This window comes from Drosophila suzukii, chromosome X, assembly GCF_043229965.1.
Source record: "Drosophila suzukii chromosome X, CBGP_Dsuzu_IsoJpt1.0, whole genome shotgun sequence".
Lineage (NCBI taxonomy): Eukaryota > Metazoa > Arthropoda > Insecta > Diptera > Drosophilidae > Drosophila > Drosophila suzukii.
Window position 1 is genome coordinate 4,470,746 of NC_092084.1, and position 27,996 is coordinate 4,498,741.

Below are 27,996 nucleotides of genomic sequence, written 5' to 3' on the forward strand. Positions count from 1 at the left end.
CCAATCCAATCCGAACCCCCTTCCCCAACTACCAACTAAGTGCAGAGAGGTCAAATTCTAAATTCTAATTGACAAAGCGAGCGCACAGTGGGTCAAAACGAGCGTTTGACTGGCACAGTGCCAGTTGTCTCGTTTCATTCCCCCTGAGCGCCCCCCTTTTTCGCCTAGATTAATGAAATTAGACAATCAGCATCGGCGTCTCAAGTGGTTGGAAGAAGCATACGGCGAAAAAGCGAAATTAAAATCACTTAATTAAATAATTTTTAATGTGTGTGCCGCTTGCCGCTTGCCAGCCGAAAATTGAAACCGTTTCGTACTGTGGAGCAGCAGTTGTCGTTGTTGGTTAATTGCCCCGAATGGACATTAGAGCCACACACAAATTGCCCCCCATTTGGAGACTCTATCTCTGGCTTTGTTCTCCTCCGTTCATTAGGAGAGTCAAGGTCAGCGCATCGCATCTCCATTTCTATATCTATAAATGTATCTATATCTGTACCTATTCCTATCCCCATTTCCATTCCCATTTGATGTTCGATATTACGAGTTGGAATTGAATATTACCGCTGATGAGGCCATAAAACAACACATCCATATGCCCATTTCCCTTGCCAAGCCCCGGTAATTACTGCAAGTTAACAGGCGGGCCAGGTTTTCCTGTGGCAAACAAGTTAGCAGCTCAACATCAGATACAATCCGTGTGCTAGAGTCTTGAATTCAAGCCAAAATATCCGATATTTATAGCCTTTGGATTGCGTACAAGCTGCTTAGTCGTATAATATATTCTTTGCAATTTATATTTTTTACCAATTCTGGTTAAACAGGATTTCAGTTTGTCTTGGTGCGGACTTCCTTTCATTTCGGACTCAAAAATCTTGTTTGTGTAACATTACATATATGTTATTTGCTAGTAAACTTTCTTTTAGCAGCTAAATTGAGTTATTTTTCTTTATATGTACTTTCAAGATAAATACCCCCTATAAGCCCATGCCTAAATGATCCTTTACGCTCCATTCGGTTCACGCATATTCCCTTTTCGGGCCCAAACCAAGGGCTCCATTAAACTTTCCTCTTCAATCAGGCTTTCAACATTTCAGCATTTCAATTCGCCTCGGCGCACTCCTTTTTGGCCCGAAGCGCTACAAAATTGCTGTTAATTGCACCTAATTGGGTTTTTTGCACATTTCAATGCGAACTCAACGCGAAAATTCGCACAAAATAACAAAAACCAAAAAACCGAAACGGCAGCCACTGTGTTGCCAGGTAGTCCAATCCCGTATACCCAATCCCCAGTCCCCGATCTCCGATCCCCTTGTTCGGGGCTCCGAAAACAAATTAATGACATTAAAGAGCGCAAACAGAAGATGCAATTTTCGGTCGGTGTAAATAACACAATCGATGCAAATGAAGTAGCGGTTCCGGAGGCGATTTTCGAAGACCAAACCAAATACAAAGTTTCAGCACCGGGAGAATTTCTGCTGGCCACATTAAGTCGAATAAACAAATAAACAAATCCCCAGCGAAAGATTCGAGATTTAAGCCAAATTAATGGACAGTCTCTGTCCGCTGTTGGCTTGGCTTTCGTACCCCTTACAGGGAGGATGGGTATATGGGTTCCGTACGATCCCCAAGAATTGTTCAATTATTAATGGATCTATTGAAAACCAAACATATTTAGTTAGTCTAATATTATAAGCTTTTGCATATTTTCTTTTTGTATCTCTAAGAATAGTTGTAACAACTATATTTAATAAAGTCACTAATTTACTCAATTTAATTTAATCTAAGATATTTTCTCAGAACTTTTTGTATATTATCTAAAACAGGGTGCATTTTAGTCAGATTGTTTGATTTTCGTTTTGGATTTCGTACTCTTCATAAGAAGAATGGGTATATGGGCTCTTTCATGTTCCATATGAATTTTGTAATTATTCTTTTTATCGAAATCAGATCTCTTGTTAAATGTAACTTTAATTTCGATTATCCTAAACAGGGTGTCTTTCAGTCAACGAACTCATTTTGATTGCTTTGTTTTTGGTTTTGGTTTGGTTTGGTTTGGCTTGGTTTGATTTGGCGGGGCTTATTTATATTTGTGTTTGCCTAAAAAATTGGCGCTACCTACGCGAGTTTGGTTTTTAGCATCGTTTCTTCTTTTGTCTTCGCGATGATTCATGGCACAGCCATATAGCTACAGTCGCATTAAAGTCCGCATTCGCATTCATCCACAGAGTTTCTAGTACAGCAAAAAATAATACCATATATCGGGGAGGAGAGGGCAGGGGGTCGTTCGCCTAATCAATAACCATCAGTCGTCTTTACACACAGTAAACACACATAATAGATGGCCGTAAGCCGCAATTATTGATGGGCCCGTCGATCCACTCTGAACCCAGTTTGAGATTCAGTTTCGATTTCGGTTTCGGTCCCAGTCCCGCTTTCAATCCATGCCGTGCACAATCCGTCGTGTTTGTACATTAGACGCTAATCAAAGCTAACAGCTCCCCTTCTCTGCTCTCCATTTCAGTTCAGCTCAGCGAAGTTCGGCTCGGAACGGCGATTTGTGCATTTAATGGTAAGTCAAGTCAAGTATACTACATACTATACTTTTCTTAAACTGTTGTAACCCATTAAAATACAAAAAAAAAATGTTTTTTCAATAATTCTGCTAATGCAGTTTCCTATGCTGCGACTGCTCTGCCGCCACACGCACAGTATACATCATAAACTGCCCACAATCAAAGACAACTGTACTCTATTGTATTCCAAACACAACGGATTCATATATGTATGAACGAAAAGAGCGAAAGCTTAGCATAAGTATATTGGTCAGGGGCGTAGCCTGGGGGTTTTTAAGTTGTACCGCCACCGTCCTTTTAGATAAAATCCTAAGCAAAACATTCTGCTAAAAAAGTTCTACAAAATAGGTTTAAGAAAACGCCCCCCAAAAAAATCCTGACTACGCTACTGACACAGCTTCTTCTAAACGAAAATATCACGCATACGCACAGGCGACACGCACAAGTTAAGCGAAATCAATCAAAGACAACAAATTTCCAGCACGCAATCAATTCATAGCTCCAAAGGAGGTGGACTATCTGAATTATGTGCGTCACTAGGTGTGGCAAAAAAACAGTAAAAACCCCGGCAAATAAAATGTATGTATGTTCTGCATCTTTAAGGGGGTTTAGTTCGGGGTCCTCGAGACAATTGGGCGCCAGTTGAGTCGTTTGAGTGTCTTTTGCGGGGGCCACCCACCTCACTCTGTTTGCCGCGTTCCCGTGCGAATCAATCAAAAAGGAGGCACTGCCCAGGACAGGAATCTGCCACATTTGCTGCGAGTAACGCGCAATTTAACCTGTCTGCCAGTCTGAGTTTTCTCCATGCCCACCGCACTCCTGCTCACTCAATTATCATAATTGCGCCGCTTGGGGGCGGAGAAGGCCAAAATGATAATGTCGGCGCCAGCATTTCCGCTCTTATTAACGACCCGGGATCCTTGGACTGCCGACTCTGCTGGTCCTGGTTAAACACACCCAGCCGAGGACGGAACGGGCATGTGTCCATGTTGCGGCTTTGGTGGCTTTCTGGCTTTCTGGCTTTGTGGCTTTGTGGCCGCCTGACACGCACAATTAAGCCAGTGTTGGTCCAAGGATACGGGGTCTGGTCTCCAAAATCAAATCAAATAAAATCACAATTTACAACGCTCACGCACGCAGCCCTCTCTCTATATATATTAATATATATTTCTTGATGGGGGAGCCGAAAGAAAAAGAAAAATAAGAAAACATTGTGGCGCGTTCCTATTTTCCCAGTTTCTCTTCTATTTTTCCTGCCTGCCTTAATGCACTTGACCTTCAGAATTTGAATTTGAATTTGAATCTGAATCCAAAACCAATTCCGAACCCCCTTGGACCTCAGGCGAGACAACATTTGGTTGCAATCTGTTCGCGTTTGTCTGCCACTAAGTATTTTCGATCCAGTTTCCGTTCAAAGTTTTGAGCAATTTCACTAGTGAGTGCGAGAAATACATTTTATTTTTGGGTGCCCCGTAAAATAATGCAAAGTGAAATAACGCCCAATAAAACAATGCCCAGTGAAGTTACGCCCATTGAAGCATAAACACACATAACTAAACTAAGTATGGGCGTTAATTCACTCAACGTTTTTTTCACTGGGCGTTATAGCACTTTTTATTTTCAGTTCGATTTGGCTTTCTCAGCATTAATTCAATTGGTAATTCACCTAATTTCCCTTCAATTAAACGATAACTTTTTTCTTGGCCCAAATCGGATGTAATTTCAACTCAATATCGAACCTTCAGTTCCAGTTTCTATTGCTTCCTCCGGCGGCAGAGGAGAGGAGAATGACAAAGGACACGCAGTGTCCTCGCTATTGTTGACTGCCATTGTAAAGTTTGAGTGTAAATTCCATTAGGATTATATTACGGCACTTCAATCCACACACACACACACACACACACACACACACACACACACACACACACACACACAGGCACAGGCACATGCGCCGAAGGAAGCCGCAAAAGTTTCGCTTGGCCCATAAAGTAGGAGAATTCGTTTTATTATCCTTGAAGAGGAGAGTGGATGTGGAAGTGTAGATGGGGAGAGTTCAAATGGATTAGGGCCAAGCTCTGGGGTGAAGCCCCGCAAGGCGTTGGCCCGGCCCACTCACACATAACCATATCCATATCCATATCCGCATGTGCGTGCTGAGCAAGTGGAAGGATATGTGTCAAGGACACATACATTTTCCATGTGTGAGTGTGTGTGTGTGTGGGGGTTCCCCTTATAAGGCAGCTAGGTGCAATGGGCGTGGCCCCCAAGGGCTGGGCTGAAAAATACATTTGGGACACATTTGTTGTCCGCTAATTGATGTTGATGTCTCTTCCCTGTCTTTATCACCCATCTCTTTGGCTCCCTTTTCACTGTCTTTATTTTTTGGGCACTCCCCAAGCGCATAAATTTTGAAATTCCTCTGCTTTTCGGGGCTCCGAAAAAGTTAAGACTTCGCCTAGAAATATTTGGGTTAATCGGCTTTCAGGGACTTTTGGCAATCTTTAAAGTTTTCACTTTAAGTGGATTCGGTTCTAGTGAACCTTACGTTTTAAGATTCTGTCCAATCTTTGAAAATCCTTCTTCCGCGTAGCGAACAAAGAAATCAAGTGCAGTGACCAGGGGGATTTCCCCGAACTCCAAACAGCTGCCAGCTGCAATACCAATACCAAAACGCCCCTTCGGACGCCTCTGCTTTTTCAGTTACAGCGTCGCCAACACAGAAATTTCCATTAGATCTACTTTGTAGCTGTGTGGATAGATGGATGGATGGCTGGATATGGATGTGTGTGTGTGTGTGTGTATCTGTGTTTCCATTTTGGCCGTTCTCGATTCTCGTTCGCAATAAATAAACACAATAAAGACTTTTAATGCGAATTCCTTCATAAAAATCACCAAGATGACGATGATGATCGCTTGGCCGCTGTGAAGATGATGATGATGATGGAGATGATGATTAGCGCTGGCCTCCGTCTCCATTTCAGAGATATTTTGCCTTTGCTTTTCCACTGACAGCTGTCGCATGGTCGAGAGCATCTAGTAGATACAAAAGTATCTTTAGTTATTATTATTTTGTTTTTTTGCCCAGAACGAGGTGCGAAAAGTGTTCTAAATGGCTTGGAGACGAAAAGCCACCGAAAAACCGAAAAAGCCACACGGCAAACAAAGTAAACGCGCTTTCTGATAAAATTCCACACACAAAGAGGGGGCAAGAGTGGCCATAAATAACAATAAATAAAAAGAACACGCAAACGGCGAGCAGCGGCGATAATGTCACCTTAATCAGCATAAATCGGTACGATGTCACAAAGTGAATTAGCTCTGAAAATTAATTAGATTCCGCCAAATCGAACGAGAGTACAGCAGAATCGTAGTGCCGGTGAACCGAAGAATCGGCGAACCGAAGAACCGTAGAGAAGCCCAGCGAAGAGCGAAGAGGGTGGCCAGATAAGATTCGCATTCGCCCGTGTTTTCCACCGATAAGACATCTTTTGACACGCAGCGTTCTGATAAGCCTCCGATGATAAAAAAAAACCCACACAAAGTTTAATGAAAGTTCCGATTGCGAACGTCCTTGCACGCATACCGCGTAAAAAAAGCGTAAATATCTCCACTGCACTCCAAGTTTTTCCGTTTGATTTCGCTTATCTGGAGGGCAGTGACTAATGACGCCTTGTGCTAACCACATATAAATACAGATATGCGGAACAGGTGTGCGCAGGTGGATGCACAAGATACACAAAGATATATATTTACACACAAATTTCCCATTCCCCGTGCGTCTCAGTTTTTTGGGTACAATAACTCTTGTTTTGGCCCAAAATATTGTTAGCACACAACTTTTCAACCCCCATTGGTTAGTTACTCACCCCTTTTCGAGCAGCTTTCCCTATCCAGATCCTTCTGTCAACCAATTCATTTCCATAATTTTCCATTTCCAAGGCATTTCATTCACATCGCCGCCGACAGTTTGAGTTTTATGGCCTACTATACACTCGACGTTCAAGCGGGTATAGTACAATGTCTATAAGAAATAAAGACATTATATTAGGGATTTGTATTTAGTAAGAGCTGAAAAAGTTATTAAAACAATATATATGAATTATTTGTTTTTAATGCTTAAAAATGATATATTAAGCTACATATTTTACTAACTATACTACAATGCTAAAAAATAGTATTATATTAAAAAAAAACCCTTAAAATTGTTTTAAAAAAAAAATCCAAAATAAATTAAAAGTTTCTAAGGGTACTTTCCACATCGGGTTTCTTGTTACCCCCACTCTCTCCAGCAATTTTCAAATTCATATTTTGGTGTGACTGGACTGTCTTGTTTTGTGTGGCTCCCAAAGTTTAACGCTCGGAACGTGCGCGGAAATGTTTATAACTGTAAAACTTGAGCCACGCGTTCCCCATAAGTTAATGTGCACCATCCCAATCCATCCACCCACCCACCATTTGCACCAGATACATCCACTGCCCCCCGGAACCACCCGTTGTCAGGACATTTTTGGCACGACAGCGGGACGCATTTGGAATGTGCGAAAAGTTGTTGGCCAGTTCGCTCCTCTTCCTTCATGGTGTGCGCTTAATTTTTATAACATTTTTATGCCATCTATCTGGGACCCCCGACCTTATAGCACCCCCCCAACCAACCCCTCTTCTGTTTGCCCGTGGCGCTCTTAAGTGAATAATAAATTAATTGAATCGCCACGCGTCCCATTTTTGGCCAAAGCGAGGGGTAGTCTGAGAAACTGATAAATACACCACCCCCCAAAGCCCAGTCCATAAGTCCCTGGGTCTATTCGTAAACTTTTATGTTAATGGCCAAAGCTGGGCTTTATGATCGTACCCCCGTCGCATAGCAGACCCACCCCGCCCCTGCAATTAGCAAACTAATCAAAGGCAGATATATACGCTATCTAAATGCCTAATTAAAGTGTAAATTTCTAGCCATCTTCGAGGAGATTTGCAGCCCCCTCCCGGGCTGCAGTGACACTTAATTGGAAAACAGCTGACAAAAGGGCACCGTACGGAACCGAAGCGTTCTTCGTATCTATGAGATACTTATACGTAGATACACACTCGCTGTGTGTTTGCCTTTGGCCTTTCCGTGTGTTTGGCTTTGGCAATGCTTTTAATTAAGCCCGGCCAAGACAGCAGAAAAGAGAAAAAGATGGAAAAAGAAGGTACAGCGATTGTATCCGCACAATGAAAGTTTATTTTTATGGCCAGAATACAGATACAGATACCGAATCAGGCACACACAAACACCACCCTCAACTGCTTTCTGCTCAAATCCATTTCGAAATATGAATAAGAGAATCGAAATAGATGAGAAACAACAAAGTGGGCAAAGTTTTCATTCTGTTACAATGCGGCAAAGGATTGAATTGGAATCCGATGACGCAGGGAAAAGCAAAAATCCAGAAAACAAGAAAATCAGAAGAGAATCTGAGACTTGGATGCTTCAAATGGGTGCATGTGATTGGATAATTGCGGGGTAGTGGCAGATATATGATTTGAGATATGGTCTGTGGGCCGTATGGATCATATATAACCTAGAACTAACCCAACTTTATGGTTAGTTGATTAAAACATAAAATAATAAAATTGGTAGGTATTTTAATTTGGAAATAAATGTTTTTGGTTATTTTATATATTTATATTATTTGCAGGGTAATGACAGATATATGATTTCCGATATAGGTCTGTCAGCCGTATGTATCATATACGAGCATAACCTGAAACTAATTTAATTTTCATGGTTAGTTGAAAAATACCGAAATTTATAGGTATAAAATTTGGTACTTAAAGTTTTTAGGTAAATATTGCTGTCGACATGTTTGTATATATATTTCTATGGTCTAAAAATAATCAAATATTTCGGGTTAGAGAAGTTTCAGTTAGGATACTTTGAAAAAAAAATACTATTATTAATTTGGTATTTAAAGTTTTTAGTTAAATTCACTGAAAGTACTTTCGAAATTTCTCAATATGTATTCCCAGCCCGCAATGCATTGTTTCCACTGCTCTTGGCCTTTTCCCCCACTTATTGGCTCGTGTGAAATGTGGAGTGCGACCGAGGCACGTAGCGAAACAAACGAAACAAAAACCGATAAACGTTCGAGGCGGTAGATGCATGGACAAAATATATATATATATTGTTTCACATATTATAAGTCAAATGCTTAATGTACTTATGCGGCGTTTTCACATCGCACGCCCCGATGATAAATGCAGGTCCGTGCTCCTCGACCCGAGCATTATGTATCGCAATTATGAAGTGTTATTAATATAATGCTCGTTGTGCAATCGCACCGGCTGACAATCCATTCATTTGCATTCGATCGCTCGTACAATCGTATGCAAATGGAACGGGAATCCGAATCGGTCTCTGAGTCACCCATCAGTCACACTTTTGGGATATTTCGGGTAGCGACGTGACCGATGTAAATTCACCGATAAGTTGTGACATTGCCTAACGATTGGTGATGATGAATCAAGATGCCAAAAGGTTTTTAAAGATGTGACGATTCGTTTGGATACAATTTAGTGACATGTTATCGATTTAATCGTTTGTTTTCGATAAATTGATCGATAACACAAATCACAAATCATAACGATAAAACGCCATTAAATCGATAGCACTTAACGCTCGTAAAAATGAGAAGAAATGCATCGTAAAACAAGTTGATTAGTAATGCCCTTTGGTAACCCGTACTGATGCTAACGATACACCATTAATAGTGTAATAAAAACAAATAGCTGTTCGTTAGAATATTTTGTTTTTCATACCCCATCGATAAATTCTTTAGTACTTGCTGATTAGTTGAACGATGACAGGAATTTTGTGCCTTTTTTTCGCCAGCACCTCTATCGCATATTCATGGCGATGGTGGGACACCCCAGCGATCCGATCTCCACACGATCTCTCCATATATCTTCATCGGTACGATCGTTGCGAAAGCTTCTGTTCTCTCTTTTTTGCTGTGGCTGCTCAATCTGGTGGCCATCGATCGATCGATTCGGTTGGGCATCGATCGACTGGCAGCAAAAACTCGCACACTTGAGGGCAATTCACATGCCAGCCACAAATCAGCCGCAAATGACTTTATTCCCAAGTAGCAGCGATACAACTTAGGAATGTCAATGTGGCAAGTGCAGCTAAAAGGTTTCTGGGAGGGAGTTTTTTACAGCTGCTGAGAAATCCTGATGGGCATTTGGTAAATGTAGTCGGCCACGTGGCGTATGCGCAATCTCAAGTCAGCTGGATGGCAAGCTGAATGCTGTACCTAGAAATAAAAAGATATGAGTTTTTGAACATTATTGGATAAAGAGATATTATGAATTTTTGAACATACAACAGAGATGGCCTAAATTATATTTTATTATTTTGATAGAGACTTATAGCTGGGAATAAATAAAAGTTATAAATCAGTGCAAACGATCCGTTTGCAATGACTTTTCTGAAACAGCTCTCTTTTGAGAGTTGCAGTTTTAGTTGCCCTGACCCCAAATGTTCTCGGGGAGGCCACGCATGCGCAGTTACTGTCGATGCCGCTGATTTTGACGTTGACGTCCGCCGCATTTGGTCAAAATAAGCTTTGGCAACCAAGCCGGACCAATAGCCGGGCCAAAAAGCGATTTGTGCGATTTGTGCGAACCGAATGTCAAAAGTGATTTTCGTTGCAGTGGAAACGGGGGAAAAGAGCCACATCAAAGGCAGTAAGGCATTAAAAGCTCTCACAAACAACAAAACCCCAAGCCAAAAAAAAAAATAAAAATAAAGTAACATGCGAAAGTCATAAATCATAATTCTTTATTCTGCCTTCGTTTTGTTGCTGGCTGCTGACTGACTTTCGGTTTGTGACGGCCCGGGAAAAAAGGGGGGCTCTAAAACTTATAGAGCATATCACACACACACTCGCACTCGCATTCAGAGGCACCACCACAAGTGCAAACACTTCTGGCCATATGATAAATGGCTAAAAGCAGAAAAGCAGAAACCGCGCACAAAACCAAAATGAGATTTTTGTGTTCTGTTTTTCGGCTTTTGAAGTTTGACAGCCTCAATTTGCATTTTGAGCGAAATTGCGCCCCCTTCCCCCTGCCACTGTCCTACCCCCTTTATTTTATTTGTGCACATTAACCCACCCCTGCCCCTTGTCAGAAACATAGTTCATCTTCAGAATGCCACAAATATGCGGGGGGAAATAACTCCAGAGAAATTCCGGCCAAATTAAGTGGAGTTTTGGGGGCATAAACGGGGATGATAAACTGGGGAATACCCTGCACATTATTTCCCTCTTAATATAATATAATTTTGCTAAAATATCTTTGTAATTACAAAGTATTTCCAAGTAAAACGGAAACTAAAATTCTCATCCAATTGGTAAGACCGATTATAGCATGAATTTTACAGGGATTCACCTTTGCTGTAATTTCAAAATGATTGATCTTTCAACTTTTACTTTCAGATCATTTCAATTAGAACTGGGTATCTTTTGAACCCTTCAACCTAAGTTCAATTTTAATTTCTGATATTTCTTTCTCAAAATTTTGGTAATGATACCACTCAATTCTAATTTTAGTTCATAACACTCCCACATTTATCGCTATTTGCAGCCCCTGTTTAGGGGTTCTCGGGAGTCAAGCGAATTCATGGATGATTGCCTTCAATTGCATTTCAATTCCGTTTCAATTGCCGCCGAGGAATTTCGCTGCAGTTTCTCCTTCTGCTCACCTTCACCTCGCACAACCCGTGAGGAATGTGTGTTTTGGACCCCCAGCCCCTGAAGATCCCCCTGGATATGCTATTTAACCATATATCATAAATATATTGTTTGAACACCCACCCACCCGATCTATACTATATGGAAAGTGGGCCTGGGTCTGGTCTCAATTAACCGATTAATGGCTTAATTGGAGGCATTCGGAATATGTGTGCGAGATGTGGGGCTTTCTTGGTGCGTGATCAACCACGAGATCGTGATTTGTAAGCTCGATTGCGTGACACGCGCCTCACCAGCCCCCGAGACTTACATAAATCAATTTAGCCGAGTTTATTTTATAATTTAATTGCTTTTGTTTACGTTGACATGGCGTACTCACGTTCGTGAGTCGTCTTCCTCTCTGTTTCTCCCTTATAGAGTGGGCTATATATCATATATCTCTATATAGTACTTATATCTGGCGCTCTTCTCACTCTCTCTTTCTGTTTTGTCTCTGTGAATTTTGCAGATTCGCTGCCGATGTGAAGCGAGGTGCCGGCTGTTCGACGTTCAACGCATTCGCTCGGCCTTAGCGCTCTGAGCAACAACAAAAGTCGGGGACCTGAGCCGATGGAACCGATGGATCGGCCATACTCCTCCAAAAGCCCCCTCTCCATAAGAAAAGCCCTGAAAAAGGCAAAGGAAGAACTGTAGAGTTTTTTAACTTGTGATAAGCGGAAAAGTGAAAAGTGTGTGCCTCCAGAACCCATAATATATATATGTATACAAGAATATAAAAAGAGATATAGAAGACAACTTTTTTGGAATAGTCCAACCAACCAATGCAACGCGTAGGCCTTCAACTGTGATTTAAGAATATATAAAAAAAAACAACAAAAATAAGAAACCCCGTTTGTTACGTTTAATTTTATTAGTTCGGTTTAGTTTTTTCTGCTTAACTTTTCGCGTGTGCAACTGCTTACCGATTGATAGCCATGTTCAACTCCAACATACCGGCCTCCTCGCTGCTTGGGATCGACAACAGCGGCCTCCTGATGGGTGGCCACACGCCCAAGACGCCGGAGATCCTCAACTCGCTGATCGCCATGACCAATCCGCTGGACAGCTTTAGCTTCAGCTCGGCGGCGGCGGCGGCTGTTTCCGCCGCTGTTTCCGCATCCGCCGCCTCCTCGGCATCCTGCAGCGCCGCCTCCACGCCAGTGGTCACCGTGCGTCACTTCAACGGTCATCCCAATGGCCAGGTGAGGATTGCCATTCGGTGCCACATGGCGTATGCTTAACATGCGTATACTCTATTTTTCAGTCGCACTCCCAGGACAGCAGTCATTCCAGTTGCTCCGGATCGCCGCTCGACTCCCCAGCGGGCACGGCCACCACGCCCAGCGTCCAACAGGTATGTGAAATCATCTCTAATTGGATCCTGAAAATGAAAGGGGGATACTAAGTCAATCGTGGTTTTTAAAAGCTTGAATTGAAAGATTAAATTTAGATGCAATAGTCATATTAATTAGCCAGTTTTATCTACAATCTCAAGTATCTTTTATACCCATTCAAGTATTTTAATGCCCATTTAATAAATGAAGCCCTGAGTCAATCAGGGATTTTAAATGCTTCAATTGATATTTCGTATTTACATGCAAAACTCGTAGTAATTAGCCAGTCTTTAAAGTAACTTAAGTATCATTATTAAAATTAAAGCCCCATTCTTTTTCTCATTTTCATAACCATTCAATTAAATGGGGAACCAGTCAATCATGGATTTTAAAAGATAGTCCTAATGTACATGCAATAGTCACAGTAATTAGCCAGCTTAAATAAGAACCCTTTTAAAAAATCTCAACAGTCTTTATTCTTGTATTGTTAAATTTCCTCATTTCAATAACCATTCAATAAAAAGGGGCTCTAAGTCAATCATAGATTTTTACGGCTTCAATTGATAGTTCCAATTAACATGAAATAGTCGATGTAATAGCTCGTTTGAATTACAAGCTACTAAAACATATTAATTATCTTTATTAAAATTAAAGTTCCATTCTTGTATAGTTCTTTTTTTTCCTTTTCAACTACTGTTCAATTCAACCCCTATTCCAACACCGACTACAACTTTACCAGCCATTGTTAGAGTTTTTCTCAAGTCGTTTATATTTTGAAGACCAAATCGAACTCCGTTGAAAGGCAATCGCTGCAGAAAGCATGAGACATTAAAATTAAAACTAACTGGAACCATAAATCAAAGACAAGCGATTCAACTTGATACTTGCAATCAATCAATAACTAATTGAATTGCAATTGAAGGCAACCTCTCAACTTGGGGAACCCAACCGGTTCCCTCCAAAAATGATATATATATATATGGATAATACGGTATACTGGTCAGTCGCCGAAATCCAAAATTTAAAAACCGAAATGAGAGGCAAAAGTACATGGGGTTCTAATTTATGTGAAATTTTGTTGGAAAACAAATTGAAAAGACGGTGTGCCTCTCTCTTTCAACCCGTTGCGCTGCAGCAATTAAAAGCTGCGCCGGCCCAACGCCTATAAATTCGTTTCAAGTAATAATCATAAATCAGATTTGCATGGGATAGGGGATAGGGGATAGCTGTATAGATGATATAGCCAGCCATATAGACACCTGCCAATTATTGCTGGCAAAAAGGAGGGGCTGGCGGGAGCGGACTAGGGATGCGTTCGTTGCACAATCCAGAGATCGGATAGGCGGCCTTTAACTCTCGTATGTGGAATTAATCGCTGAAGTTGACACCACCGCAGTTACGTGCCTCATTAAGGCCAATGTCAGTCAGCCAGCCAGTCAAGAGTGATTCTCCCCACTCGCACAGAGATTCAGATTCAGATTTAGCGGCAGATTCAGATGCAGATGCAGATACTCGAACGCAGTGCCGCAAAAGTGAAATCAATTCTCGCCGCGTCTCGCAATTGACGCCCACGTCAGACAGACGGACGGACAGAATCGCATACGGACAAAGTTACGGACAAATTGACAGACGGACAGACAGACCAATGGCCGGTGGAGAGTGCGTGGGCCGCTTTTGCACGGCAGCGTGTGCTGTGCGGTGCTGCGTGGGCGAACAGTCATCGAATAAATGAATGAATGAAACTGACCAAATTGAAGCGGCCAGATTGAAACTGCAAGTCGGTAGATTGCGACTGAGTTTCCTCACTTAAAGCAACCGAACTGTAGTTGATAATGTCCCTAGACGACCGACATATCAACACGTTTTAAGGAGTAGTAGCGATTGAAACTAAAGTTTTTCTTTAAGAAATAGTTATTCAAAGACCCTAAAAAAATATATTTATCTTTATTTATTTACAAAATGCTAAGCTTTCTGTTACAAACTAAGGGCTTAGAAAATATATACAAAAACTGGTATAATTCAAATCGAATATTTTGAATAGTTTTCGTTTATGAATATACAGATCAAAGGTTTTTGTGCAAAATTGCACATAAATTTTATTTAATTTTAACTATGACATTAAAGTCAGCCCAACAATGTTTGCGTCTTTTATAAGTTTTCTACAGAATACGAAGCGAACTTTGTTTCATTTCGATTTAAATATGAATTTAGCAGGCGGTTTGACCCCGACTTGAACCCCGCACAATCGGAGCCGGACCCATTCAAAGGTTTCCTGCCCTCCGTTTGTTTGTTTTTTCTTTTTTTTATTTCCTTAGCACGCCAAATATTTGCACAAATGTTGCCGAAAAAGAACGCCAAGCAAATGGGGGGAAATGTAAAATGGGGAGAAATTAAAAGAAGGGCAAACAGAACGAGTGAGAAATGTGCAAAAGTGCAAACAAGCCAAACAAAATGCAAATTTGCCAGCCCGAAAATGGGCTCTTCAATGTATCTTTTTCGGGCGAATTTTGCGACTAAAGTTGCAGCGATGCGAAGTGCAAAGAAAGGCTCGACCGTTCCGCAAAAGTCGCTACATACAGATGCAGATACAGAAACGAAGATACAAAGATACTGAGATACTGATTCAAAGATACATTTACAAAGATATAAAGCCGCAACCTGTGATGTCCATTCCGATTCCGATTCCCATTTCCATTTACATCCACATGCACAGCCCCATTTCCCCCGACGCAATTGCACAATTTTCCAGCAGACTTTGTCCGACTTTTCGAGTCGACGCTGACCATATGGTCATATGCATTGGCTCCGATTTGCCAGCGACTTTAATTTTTTCTCCTTTTTTTTTTTGGGTCCGGCGCATGCGATTATTATGATTTTGTTTTGGATTTCGTTTTTCGGCATTCTTTACTTGTCGCTTTTTAAGCACAAAATTTATTTATCTGATTTCTGGGTCAATAAATATACCGCAGCGTGCCTAAAATTCAAATGGGAACCCGACCCGCTGCCGATGCCGAAAAAATTAACAGAAGCGCAAAGGCAACATTGGGGAGAAGGGCGCGTTCAATCAGTAATCAGTGGCATCCGAACAATTTCTCGAGCAGACAACAAACAAAATGCGCAAAAAAGGGAAAAACCAACGGAAAAAAATAAAAATTATATATATATAAAAGAGGCGTCGGTCTGGTCGACAATCCAATGATCTGCAGATTGAAGAGGCCAATTGTGACAGCCCCCTTTGATGGATGCCATATTGCAAGATGATATATTTTGGTGGGTGATATGCTGGAAATCCATATTATATAAGAACGTCCTCCAGGCTTTGTAGGCGCCATAGATCATATCATAGATCCTTAAAGAGCATCTTAGGCATATGTGGCATCCTCTCTCGCTGCTGAAACGCAGTGGGAGCACAGGTGGGTTTCTGTATTATCCTTGGTCCTTTCCTCGGGGAGATTCCACTCCAGAGATTCCACTCCAGTTCCCTAATGGGAACTGGTTCCTTCTTTGCTGGCTCAAACTCCCCAGTGACTTCATTTAGGTGATACTGATGTCCGGACTTAAAGGCTGCTTCCTTTGCCATACCTTTAGGAATTGTATCGTCAGTTCCAATTACCGGTATGTGATTCTTTTTCCTGCACACCCACTTGTTCTCCACGCACACGTCTTGCGGCAATTCGAAGATTCGTTTGACCACGATGACGCTGGGAGCCTTTTTCCGGCGGAATTCTTTCCACCGGCTTTAGTTCTTGCCAGGGTTGCCAAATGCATCTTGTCATCAGAATTCTATAAGAGATTTTATTTAAGCCAGTGAATTTGTTTTATTCAGTGCTTAAATATAAATCTTTTTATATTTATATTTTATAAAAAACAATTCGAGAACCCGGTTATTCAATTACCTTTGCAATTCAGCTTAAGACCCAGTTTAAAAATGGTTTCACAAACACTTCAGTGCCCATTTTCATACCACTTAGGGCATTCCACCAGTTCATATAGCCGAGTTCAGCCAATGCAGTCAATCAACGAAAGTTGTCATTGTGCGGAATGGAATGGAGTGTAGTGATGACCATCTGTTCCTTTCCGCACACTAAGGTCTTGAGCTCCTCCATAAATGGAACTGACCCAGTGCAGGCTGGCTATCGAGGTTACTACGTTTTTTGGTTTTTGTTTTCGGCTTTTTAAGTGCCCCATAAGCCCACCCACCTCATCGAGTGCCGAATGCACTTGTCAGGGCAAAAAAGAGAGAGCACTGAACACTTTCTGGGCGTGGTGATTGTCGCAGATTTCTATCTGTGCGCTGTAATATTTATAATTCATGCACCACTCGAGTGTCCCCAGACCCAAACCCAAACCCAATCCCAAATCCAGGTGCCAAGCCCTAAGCCAAAGCGCAAAAAAGGTCGCTGGAGTAAATCACCGGACAAATAAACAAACAAACAAAGCTGAAAATGCCGCTGGAGATAATCTCGTCCCGAGAAATCGGGCCGCGATTCGTCATAACTATATCTGCCTGCCCCGAAGGGCGTCAAACTCTCAAAAATAAACTGTGTCGAAATTTCACTTTGTAAAATCCACCTTCTCAAGAAAAAAACTTAAGATCAGCCAGTAATATTCTTTCGATGAAGGAGTTCCCAAAAATCAACAAAAATAGTAATATATTCATAGTTTTTTTCGTCCTATTCTCGACCACAAGTTAAACCAAAATTAATTATAATTTGAAAGTTAAAACCTACTTTTAGTTTAACATGCGGAAGAGAAAGCGAACCTCAAAATAAAATACTTACCTCTAACCGCTGACTTTCCCCTCTTTCCACTTCCTGCCTTTGCAGACCTGCTCGCGGCTGATCAAGGAGGGCCTGAAGCTGTCCATCCAGAGCAAGCGGAAGCTGTCCACCTGCGACTCCAGCTCCGGATCGGAGCAGCCGCACTCGAAGTACTCGCGGCGCAGCAGCAACCACAACGGGCACAGCGGCAGCAGCAACAACTACAGCGGCAGCCTGAGCAACGCCAACGACCTGGACGACGACTGCGAGGAGTCGAGCGACGAGGACAGCGAGACCAAGTCGCAGCCGAAGGGACTGACTCCGGAGGACGAGGACCGCAGGCGGAGGCGTCGCGAGCGGAACAAGATCGCGGCCACCAAGTGCCGGATGAAGAAGCGCGAACGCACCCAGAATCTGATCAAGGAGTCGGAGGTGCTCGACACCCAGAACGTCGACCTGAAGAACCAGGTGCGTCTGCTGGAAACCGAGCGCCGCAAGCTGAAGGACATGCTGCAGTCGCACCGCTGCCAGCGACCCGGAGGCTACCAACTGCCCAACCAGCTGCTCCAGTCGCCGGCACTGAAGTATCTCAGCGAACTGGAACTGGAGACGGCGAATGGCGGCGAGATGGCCAACTCGGGCCACAGCCAGCGGCTGCAGAGCATACCCTCGATTGCTACCTTCAAGTATGGCTCCAAAACGGCGGCGGCCATGGCCCAGCAACTGCCCAACGGCTACTGCAAGCCCTCGCCCAGTGCCCAGGAGTTCGAGCATGCCGGCTACCAGCAGCAACAGTCCATGAATCCCGCCGGCAACAGTATCGTCGAGCAGCAGCAGCAGTCGAATCCCAGTCCCAGTCTGATTTCCGACTATGTGCCCAACTGCGATGGTCTGACCGGCGGCGGCGGCGGCAGCAGCAGCAACAACAACAGCAGCAGCAACGCCAGCAGCAACACCAGCAGCAACGCCAGCAGCAACATCAGCAGCCACACCAGCAACATCAGCAGCCTCAGCAGCAATGCCACGAGCAACAACAGCAGTACAACGCCCACCAGCAGCGCCATTGAGTTTGTGAAGAACGAGCTGGTGGACTCGCAGAGTCCCTACACCACAGCCCTGAGTGCCGAGCGGTTCCTCTTCGAGCCCAGCGATGGTTTCCCGGACATCAAGCACGCCTGCGTACTGCCCTTGCCCTGCGGCACCAATGGCCTCAACATGGCCAGCGTGGTCCACACAAATGGCAGCACCGGAAACGGATCTGGCAATGGAAATAATAATAATAATAATAATAACAACAATAACACCCACCTGATGGACTTCCACCAGGGCCTGCATCATGGCAACATCGGTGTCGGAGTGGGTGTGGGCGTGATGACGCCCTACGATGATGAGCAGCTGCTGCTGCTGAAGAACGGCTGCTTTCCCACCGATCTGCTGTCCCAACTGGTGGAGGATGGCGGGGAGTATGTCGATCTGGACGCAGCCACCGCCTTTATGAACAACGGCAGTTGCCTGGCGTGAGGAAGGGCGCCGGACAGGGAGCGGGATCGAGACCGCGACCTGCTGCTCCTAGCCTTCGATCAGCCCAACAGCCAACAGGAGCAACATCAGCATCAGCATCAGCATCAACAGCAGCAGCAGCCACTGCAACATCCTGCAGAGAAGGAGGAGCCACCGGCCAGTCCACGTCTAGATCGGCAGGTGGAACTCGAGCTCGAAATGGAGCTGCAACTGGGAGAGGAGCAGGATCCGGCTTGGGCACATGTAGACTACTGGTGCTAGGCCATCAACCCTATACTAATGTTAATCTTAACCGCCACTCATTGACTAAGCAAAAGCAGGAGTACAGAAAAAGAAGCCGCAGTCCCCCTACAAATAAACCATAACATATTACCCAGATCCCAATCCGGCCCATACAATACCTTAAATACTTCCACTTATTTTTTGTAAACTACCACATCAATAGTCCATATACTTTCTTGTGTAAACCCAGCAATCCAAGTTCTTCCAATAGCAGAGTTCCCCCTGTGAGGCCCCCGATCCCGCGATTCAATCATGGACCACTCGAATATAACCCCCAGATCCCCGAAACCATCCCAAGAACAAACCCCTTATCCTTTGATCCCAAGTCCGCCTGGAGCCGGCATCCAGCCTGTGGCTTGACTACCTCATGAAGAAATAAGCAGAAACAATTAACAAGTAACTATCATTAAAGAGCTGTAAAGAGTAAGGTGTAAAGAACGTAGAAAGCAGAAGCAGAATCAGAAGCGAAGAGAGCACACAAACACGCGCAGCGATGAAAGAAGCACTTGCACAACTGTACATAACCCAATTTTTGATACGATAACTAGGTATATCGATAACATTCCATTGCAAGCCTGCGACATAACGAGATCGAGAGAAGAAGAAGAGCAGTGATCAACTGCGAGCAGTCACATCCGCATCAGTAATTATTAATTTTAATTTGTTCAATCCCTTTTCAAGCGTATTTTTGTTTGCTCTTTGCTCCCCCAACGAAGCCTTAAAAATAATATTAACTATGCTTATTATATATGTGTGTAAACAATCGAGAGAGATTAGAGAGGAGGGTAATTCAAGTTGAGAATTCGATGCAGAAGCAGTAGGAGAAGTAGGAAGCCCATGCGATAAGACGTTTGATATTTTTTTTCTAAAACCTAGGCTTAATCAGTGATAAAACCTAAATATATATACCGTATATATAAACAAAATACTTGTATGAATTTTTGTTTTTTTTTTGTGTCCATACTTTGTAAGAGCTTTGTTTAAACGACGAGCGAAAAATTGTGTAAGCTGTTGCCTTAATCAAAAATGAAAACGACAAAAAAAGATCTTTCAATTGACAACTAAAACTAAATTACTAATCAACACTTTGTTAAATCTTTTGCAAAACTAATCTACATATACAAGAACAAGAAATATTTAATTATTATATATATAAAAACAAGAGATAAATGGAAAGCGATATGTACATATACGTATGATGTATGAATTGGTGGAATCGAAGACCTTAAAGTGCTGCTAAAATTGAAACTTTGCAACTCCTTTCAACTTGCGCCTTATTACAGATTAACGAAAAAAACACTTTTGTAATTTATACTATATACATATAAAACAAAAAGTCGAAGAATATATATACAAGCGTGTACTAAAACAAAGTAAAACTTATATATTTGTGTGTGTCTATTGCTTGATCAACGAGTTGAAGCAGAGTTCATTTATATATAACATAGATATCTATATATATACATACTTATACACGGATATAACAGTTATATATATATATACAGAAGTGTGTGTACAAACAGCTGTGAACACCAAAAAGTGGCCTAAAGGAGCATCCAACCCAAAAAATAAGAAAACACAAATAATTCCCCTCACAACACAAGTGCTTTATAATTGTTTCGTAATCGTAATGCCTCGAGTTAAAAAAAAGAGTTAACCAACGATACCGAAAAACGATAATCGATAAATTATATCTATGTAAAATACGCAAAACAACTATTTATATTATTAAAACGACCCGATGAGCTCTTCAAGCCTCTTGAGCACCGCCTTTTTCGCTAGTTGTACCAAGTCTACCATAATGTTATGTCACCCCAAAAAATCCCCGATATGTATATCCCCGATAGCCCCCACGAAAATGCGTGCCTATTTGCCCCAAATAGGACTGTAAGCATGTGTAACCAACAAAGAAGCCTTTCCACTCGAAATGGAGCTTTAAAATTTAAAAAAATTGTATTTGAGCATACCTTAAGCAAAGTTTACCTCACACACACACCAAACACTCGCACACAAAACATACACACAAAGAGGCAACCCTAGAAATATTAGGGCTGGGGACTTCACTCGCCGACAATTGATATTACGTTCAGCTTCCAAACAAATAAAAGAAAAAAAATTAAAAAAAAAAATAACAAAAGAAAAACTTAAACAAGTTTCAACAACTCAGGTCAGGCGAGTGGAGGAGCTGCCAGGGTTGTCGCCACATTCGATGTTAAATGTAATTCGTAACTGTAAATGTTAACTGTAAACCGTAATTGTAAATGGCAAAATGCAATCAAGTCCATGATGTTATCCCCCGGAAAACGAAAAACGGGGGACGAAAGGATAGTTCCCGCTTGTAAATTTCGTTTATTTTTGTATTATTTCTCGATTTGTTTGTTTGTTTTCGATTAATATTCTCTAATATATATATCTACATAAATATGACCTTAAAGCGTCGATTGAGTTTGAGTTTGGGGTTTGTGGGCTTCGCTTCTGCCAGCAGCTGAAAGGCGGAAATATCTTAATAATAGAGCATTGTAGAAGTAGATCAACATCACCGTAAAGCCATCCATCGCTCTCATCCACGCAGGACTCATCCATTCTTTAGTGGCGCATCAGCATTTTCCCATTTCGACCTCTGACCTTGACCTGACCCCGGACCCCTCATCTTTAGCTTTTAGTTTTAGGCTACACAACGTTTGTTTAACAAAAGTAAATAACTTAAACACAACATGCGCTACGAAAGTACCTGGACAAATGTAACGATTAACGATCAACAAAACCGATAGATCAATCTTGGTTATTGTCTTTAAAAACAAAAAATCGCAAAATAATCTCAATCAGCTGCAGGCAGAAATGGACCCAAAAACCCCTCTCCCCGCAGGCAAAATGATCCGTTTATTTGTATAGCCCTAGACCTATATATATCCATGTATATTGCTAAAGATATTGATAAAGTTTCAAAATTTATACGTGTATATGTCCACAAACAGCAAGAGCAAGCAACAAACAAAGAAAACTCCCACAAACTGTGCTAAAACAAACGTAAGAAATAATAAAAGTAAAATGTGTCGAGAGAGTCCAGATGTTATTTGTGTAATTTTGACCAGAGCAAAACTATACGGAAAATAGATCTAGCTGACTAACCATGTGAAAGCCAAGCAAGAGGGACAACAGAAAGGCAGAAAAACAGAAAAAACAGCAAAAACAGCAAGCAAGCCCAATCAATTCTATGTCTAACTGAAAGATAATTGTTAGTCGATAATGTTAACTCTCATCCAACAAGTCATCCTTATCCAGTGTGTTTCATGTTATTCCGTAGCCGTACCCGTATCTCTAACGCTCGCTGTATCCGCATCTATATCTGTATCTCTAACTGTCTCTGTAAACCATCTCCGATCCGACCACAACCGATCACAGTCTAAAAGAACTACAATAAAAATTCAAGTTTAATATCCAACCGTCTGAGTTTTGCTTTGATCTACCTGCTTGCCTGCCCCAACATTAGCGATCGCTCATCGATCTTGAAACAACAACAGCCCGACGTCATCCCGCCCGAGGGCATTATAGCTGAATCAACCTGACCTGCCTTCAGTGCCCCCGTTGTTGAGTTTTACCCTTTCTTCAGTGGGTGTTTCGATTGCAAGAGTCTTGTGGAATGCATCTATCAGGATTTTAAAGTTTTACCAACTGTCTTTGGTTCTTGAAGATCTTGTGATTCCTTTTCAGTTTCGATGGTCTATAAGGAATAAGTAATCTTCCGGGTACCTATGGTATCATATACCATTTTTCGATCCATATTATTTGAAGGATTTCAGGGTATTGCAAAGTTTGACCAGCTCTCTTTGGTTCTTATATGTATTATTATCTGATAGTCTATAAGAGATAAGCCATCTTCAAGGTACCTATGGTATCATATACCATTTATCCATCCATTTTACTTGAAAGATTTATAAACTCTCTTTGTTTCTTAGAGATCTTTATGTTCTTCAGTAGTTCTGATGGTCTATAAGGTATAAGCCATCTCCTGGGTGTCTTTGGTATCATATACCATTTTCCGAACTATTTAACTCAGGGTATCCCAAACGTCTGTCATCGAGCACTATGATCTCCCGATTGCTTATTCGATTAAGTTCATTCTTGGCGCGTGTCTCCGCGTGGGCGTGGGACAATCTGTTCTGCCCGATCCGATCCGCCCCTCCGCAGCCCCACCGATTTCAGATCCAATCTGCATCGCTGACGGGCAAGTTATAAACAGACGGTGACATCATGTCTTGCAAGCGGTATTCCGTCTGTCCGTCTATCTATCGACGTCTCAGCGAGTGCGACTTGCTGTGTCGCCAACTATTCGTTCGTGGTTAGAAACCCCTCCTCTCGTAGCGCCCGGCTTGCCAATTCTCTCCGATTCTCTGGCGCTCCGCTAATATGCATAAGTTGAAGGCTCGCTTTCGGAGCTCCGAACCGCGCTCGGGTGATTAATGCTGCCCCCGGCAGTGATTAATGCCTAATTGCTTATTGAATGTCATAACAGTAATAAAAGAACGAAAAACACCGCACAAAATCCTTCTCGCTGCAGCGTGTGTCATAGATTGGGTCACCGCCTCCACGGGAGTCACATGCACCGGCCACACGATATGTGGGATGATTCCTCCCCAGACCAGACAAGCCCTCCTCCGAGATGTCAGGTTGGGTGTTAATAATCACTTGAGAAAAAACTAGCTTCGTTAAGTCATCTCTCTGAAAAAGTGAATATTAATAATGGTTCGGGGTCACCAAACCATAATTTTTTAAATCTGTCAATAAAGTACATGGAAAGTAACAAGATTTGACCACCCTCTTTTAGATAAACATAGAAATTGACGGTAAACAGGTGATTTCATGCAGAAAATCGAGTAGAGTTAGAAGAGCATGTTTTTAATAACCCTAACCCTAACAATCACCTATATAGCACAAAAATTTCGTGTGTTCCAAAAATGATCTACAAAAAGTATTTATAATAGACTCATCATCCCACGATCCTTTCTTCCACCGCTTAGCATGGCATTTAAGTAATCCCTGATCGTGGCAAATGTCATAAAGATAGAAGTAGAGAATAATATATGGAATATGAAAGCAAGCACCGGGCGCAGAGCTTTGATAAATTATGGCATTTAATCGCATAAAATATCGGCCATAAATAACCAGAGAACGCATTATCATTGAGTTAACTATAAGCAATCACATTTGTATTTGTGTTTGTATTTGAATTTAGATAGTCTTACATGTGTTGCACCATTGGGTATTTATAGTCGTGCGTTAAGTGAAAAATTATGCCACCAAGCAAAAGCAAAGGCACAAGTGCGATTGTGACAAATGGGATATGTCTTCGGGGCCCCAAAGGCTCGCGATTACCAATTACCTATTTCTATGTCTATGTCGATGTCGACCACTCCCCAACCACGGTGGGCAAGTGCCGGCCCGATGTCTGCCAAGGTCCCAACCGCAGTCCCCGATCCCCGATCCCCATCCCAATGGCCTGGTCTCAATGGAAAAGTCTCGTGACTCAGCGGCCCAGAAGGTCAGTTTCTAATTTTCAGTGGAGATCGGTGAAAGAGAATGGGGCGTGGCACTGTGGTCAAGAACGGATTGCACCCACTATCTACTCATTAGCAGGGCGGGGTTGAATCGCTTAAATCAACCTTCGGTTAAAAACAAGTTTCCGGTTCCTATCAAAAGATTTTCAAATGCTGAATTTTTCAAATTTCCAGATGCTGGAAAATCATCCTCGTTTTATGTTATCCTATTTTTCAGCTATATTAGTAGACTTCTCCAGTAATCGCAAGAAAAATCCGTATTTGATGATCACCAGGGTGCATGTCAACCTCATGTTGCTTAATTTAGTGTTAAAATGTGTAAACTTTGTATTAACTACAAAATTAACACATACAAAAATTAGATTACAAAACTTTGAATCGCTTTTTTGTTCTCGTTTTCTCCTTTAATTGTAAATAGTTAGACTCGAAAACATATAAACCAAGAATTGGACCACCAAGGAAACGCATTAGATTGCGTTAAAAAAATACAATTCAAAAACTGCACCAACCATAATATGAATAACAACTTCAACAACATCAGCAGCAAATCGTACACCAAAGACAATCAACATCCAACAACGAACTAGAAATCAATACCAACAATGGACTCAACAATTGCAATATGAATGAGAATTTATATTGTTTCGTTTATTGTTTATTGTTTTTCATCCTTCCAAATTATTTGTCAACAAATTCCAAGAATTGGACCACCAAGGAAACGTACACCAAAGACAATCAACATCCAACCGTTGTTGGATGTTGATTGTCTTTGGTGTACGATTTGCTGCTGATGTTGTTGAAGTTGTTATTCATATTATTGTATTTTTTTAACGCAATCTAATGCGTTTCCTTGGTGGTCCAATTCTTGGAATTTGTTGACAAATAATTTGGAAGGATGAAAAACAATAAACAATAAACGAAACAATATAAATTCTCATTCATATTGCAATTGTTGAGTCCATTGTTGGTATTGATTTCTAGTTCGTTGTTGGATGTTGATTGTCTTTGGTGTACGATTTGCTGCTGATGTTGTTGAAGTTGTTATTAATATTATGGTTGGTGCAGTTTTTGAACTGTATTTTTTTAACGCAATCTAATGCGTTTCCTTGGTGGTCCAATTCTTGGAATGTGTGACGTGGCTAGCGCACGAAATGCCTCCGCTACCAAATGTGAGTGACTATCGATCATATTTCGCCATCCGGAGGTTTCCACCACATCGCTGGCATGGGAACTTATGAATTCAAGCGTATGTGCCTTTAATTGATCCGCACTGTGGAGATCAGCCAAAATTAGTGTTTTGGCTGCATTTTCCACCGAGAGTTTGGCGCACAGCGCCTCCTCGCACATCACTTTCAGCTTTTCGAGTGCATACTTATCGGCTTCGGCTAGGAGTTCATCAGCCATGTTTCCTAGATTGGGCGATTTGCCCGTGTATATGAAACGCAGAGTTTCTTTGAGCACCTCATGATCCTCTACGTCGGTTATGACCACACGATTCAGCTTACGCTCCTCCATCCCACGCTGAAACATGGCCGCAAAGACTACGCTGCGAGTTGCCAGGATGGCCTTGTGCGCATGGAGCTCTGTACCGCCCACGCAGATTGTTACATCGCTGAACAACTTGTTGTCAAAGAGATTTCCGAAATCCTCGGACAGCTTGCACTGGGGCGCTTTCAGCAGAGGCACGATGGTGGACTGTCCGGAGGTGTTCAGGGTGTCCGCCACGACGCTGATCTCGCAGAAGATGGTCAGCCTGTCCTCCGGCAGTAGGGCGTGGGACTCATCCAGCAGGAGTTGGCGGCGAATGAACTTATTGAAGCCCCAATCCTTGCCCTGCACAAAGCGGTGAGCCTCTATTGACTCCATGGACTTGATCTTCTCACGCCTGCTATTCAATATGGACAATTTGATCTTGGCCCGGACTACAGATCTATCAGTCGAAATTAACATGATGTATATCGAAATATAATCTTTACTCACCTCGTCGAGACCCTTGGGATTAACCCGTAGACACCATTTCAATTTGTCATTGGGACCGGATGAGAATGTGGACGATTTGAGTACTTCGCCCATCTCCTGCCGGGAATAGCTAAAGTTATCTATGGTCCACATGTAGCTAAAGCTAACCAATTTGATCTGGGTATAGCACCAGATGTCGGCGACTGGCGGATCAAGTCCGGGCGAGGGCGGCGAGCATATACGCCTGTCCGCCATCGTTCTCTGCTGGATGCGTGCGGGATCGGGGCGACTCTAGATACCAAAGCAAAATAACTTATTTTTATTTTCCCATTGAAATTTAATAGGCTACGAAAGGCACACTAAAATCGTCTTACTTTTTGCACAAATCTTATTTAACTAATGACAAATAATAAGCGAATACACAAATAAACCCAATACAGGAACAAATTTGGGTTTAAAAGCGATAAATAAGATGATCATATGTACTTTTATCCGAAATGTATAGCATTTTTTTTACCATTTCAAAGTATACTTTTAAAAAGCTCCTTATTTTTTGCAATACTGGGAGCAATTTGGGTTTAAAAGGTATAAATAATATGATTATATTTTTTTTTTAGAAAGTGTGCACCATTGTAACATCTTTTTGTCATTTTCCGTATCATTGTGTGGCGGTATCTGCAAATTATGGTTCTAAGAGAGGTTCTATGATAGAATAACACTTAAGAACTTTGTCATATGGGATAATGAGGTGCGATGTGTTCCAATAAGAAAACCTAAACCCGATGCAGAGAATAATTGGGGTTTAATAGGTATAAATAAGATGGTAGTAGTATTAGTAAGGTAACTGTAAAGTATGTTTATCCGAAAGTGTATACCATTTTTATACCATCTCAACATTTTATTGCCATTTTCCGTAAATGCAAATTACAGTTCAATTTGTAGTTAACTTAAAATCCTAACTTATAATGGGATAATATGGTGCGATTCGGGTGCTATAAGCTTCTGAACCAAATAGAATTTTATTGGTAAATCGAAAATATGCGAATACTTAGTTGGATACTCGTATGGATGTTGATTTGTGTCTGCATCAGAGACACCTGGAACATAGGGAAACCCCAACGAAATCCTTGACATTCAAAGAGGGAGGTTAAGGAACAACGTCTTACCTCTTTATTTGGTAATTGTTGGTTGCCTCAAATGCAAAATAAATCACAATACCAATTAAAATGCGAGCTAACTTG

At 41.9% G+C, this 27,996-nt stretch overlaps 3 protein-coding genes across 3 annotated transcripts in view; 1 reads left to right on the forward strand and 2 right to left on the reverse strand.

Annotated features, from left to right (window-relative positions):
* Window positions 1–12,405, reverse strand: part of LOC108015210 (calcineurin B homologous protein 1) — a 45,479-nt gene extending 33,074 nt beyond the window's left edge. Inside the window, exons 1-3 of the mRNA XM_070997377.1 lie at window positions 12,268–12,405; window positions 9,369–9,865; window positions 6,440–6,594 (exon numbers count right to left, since the gene is read on the reverse strand). The gene's annotated coding sequence lies outside the window, so the exon portion shown is untranslated. The remainder of the gene's footprint in view (window positions 1–6,439; window positions 6,595–9,368; window positions 9,866–12,267) is intronic.
* On the forward strand, window positions 12,280–22,683 carry Atf3 (Activating transcription factor 3). Its single transcript, XM_017081536.4, has 3 exons — window positions 12,280–12,546; window positions 12,609–12,698; window positions 17,505–22,683. The coding sequence occupies exons 1-3, from the start codon at window positions 12,280–12,282 to the stop codon at window positions 18,957–18,959; spliced, it is 1,812 nt and encodes a 603-aa protein (XP_016937025.1). The 3' UTR covers window positions 18,960–22,683.
* A 2,373-nt stretch (window positions 22,684–25,056) lies between these two features.
* On the reverse strand, window positions 25,057–27,944 carry LOC139352159 (protein roadkill-like). Its single transcript, XM_070997376.1, has 3 exons — window positions 27,922–27,944; window positions 26,777–27,046; window positions 25,057–26,726 (listed from the first exon to the last, which is right to left on the reverse strand). Exon 3 carries the CDS (start codon window positions 26,660–26,662, stop codon window positions 25,880–25,882), a length of 783 nt encoding a protein of 260 aa, XP_070853477.1. The 5' UTR covers window positions 26,663–26,726; window positions 26,777–27,046; window positions 27,922–27,944; the 3' UTR covers window positions 25,057–25,879.
* Between the last annotated feature and the right edge of the window lie 52 nt (window positions 27,945–27,996).

Excerpts from the sequence above, each read along its gene's own strand:
- Atf3 (XM_017081536.4), top strand. The coding sequence starts at position 12,280 with ATGTTCAACTCCAACATACCGGCCTCCTCGCTGCTTGGGATCGACAAC. Across the intron at positions 12,547-12,608 it reads ACGGTCATCCCAATGGCCAG|TCGCACTCCCAGGACAGCAG; the intron begins GTGAGGATTGCC and ends TCTATTTTTCAG. Across the intron at positions 12,699-17,504 it reads CCACGCCCAGCGTCCAACAG|ACCTGCTCGCGGCTGATCAA; the intron begins GTATGTGAAATC and ends CTGCCTTTGCAG.
- LOC139352159 (XM_070997376.1), bottom strand. The coding sequence starts at position 26,662 with ATGGAGTCAATAGAGGCTCACCGCTTTGTGCAGGGCAAGGATTGGGGC.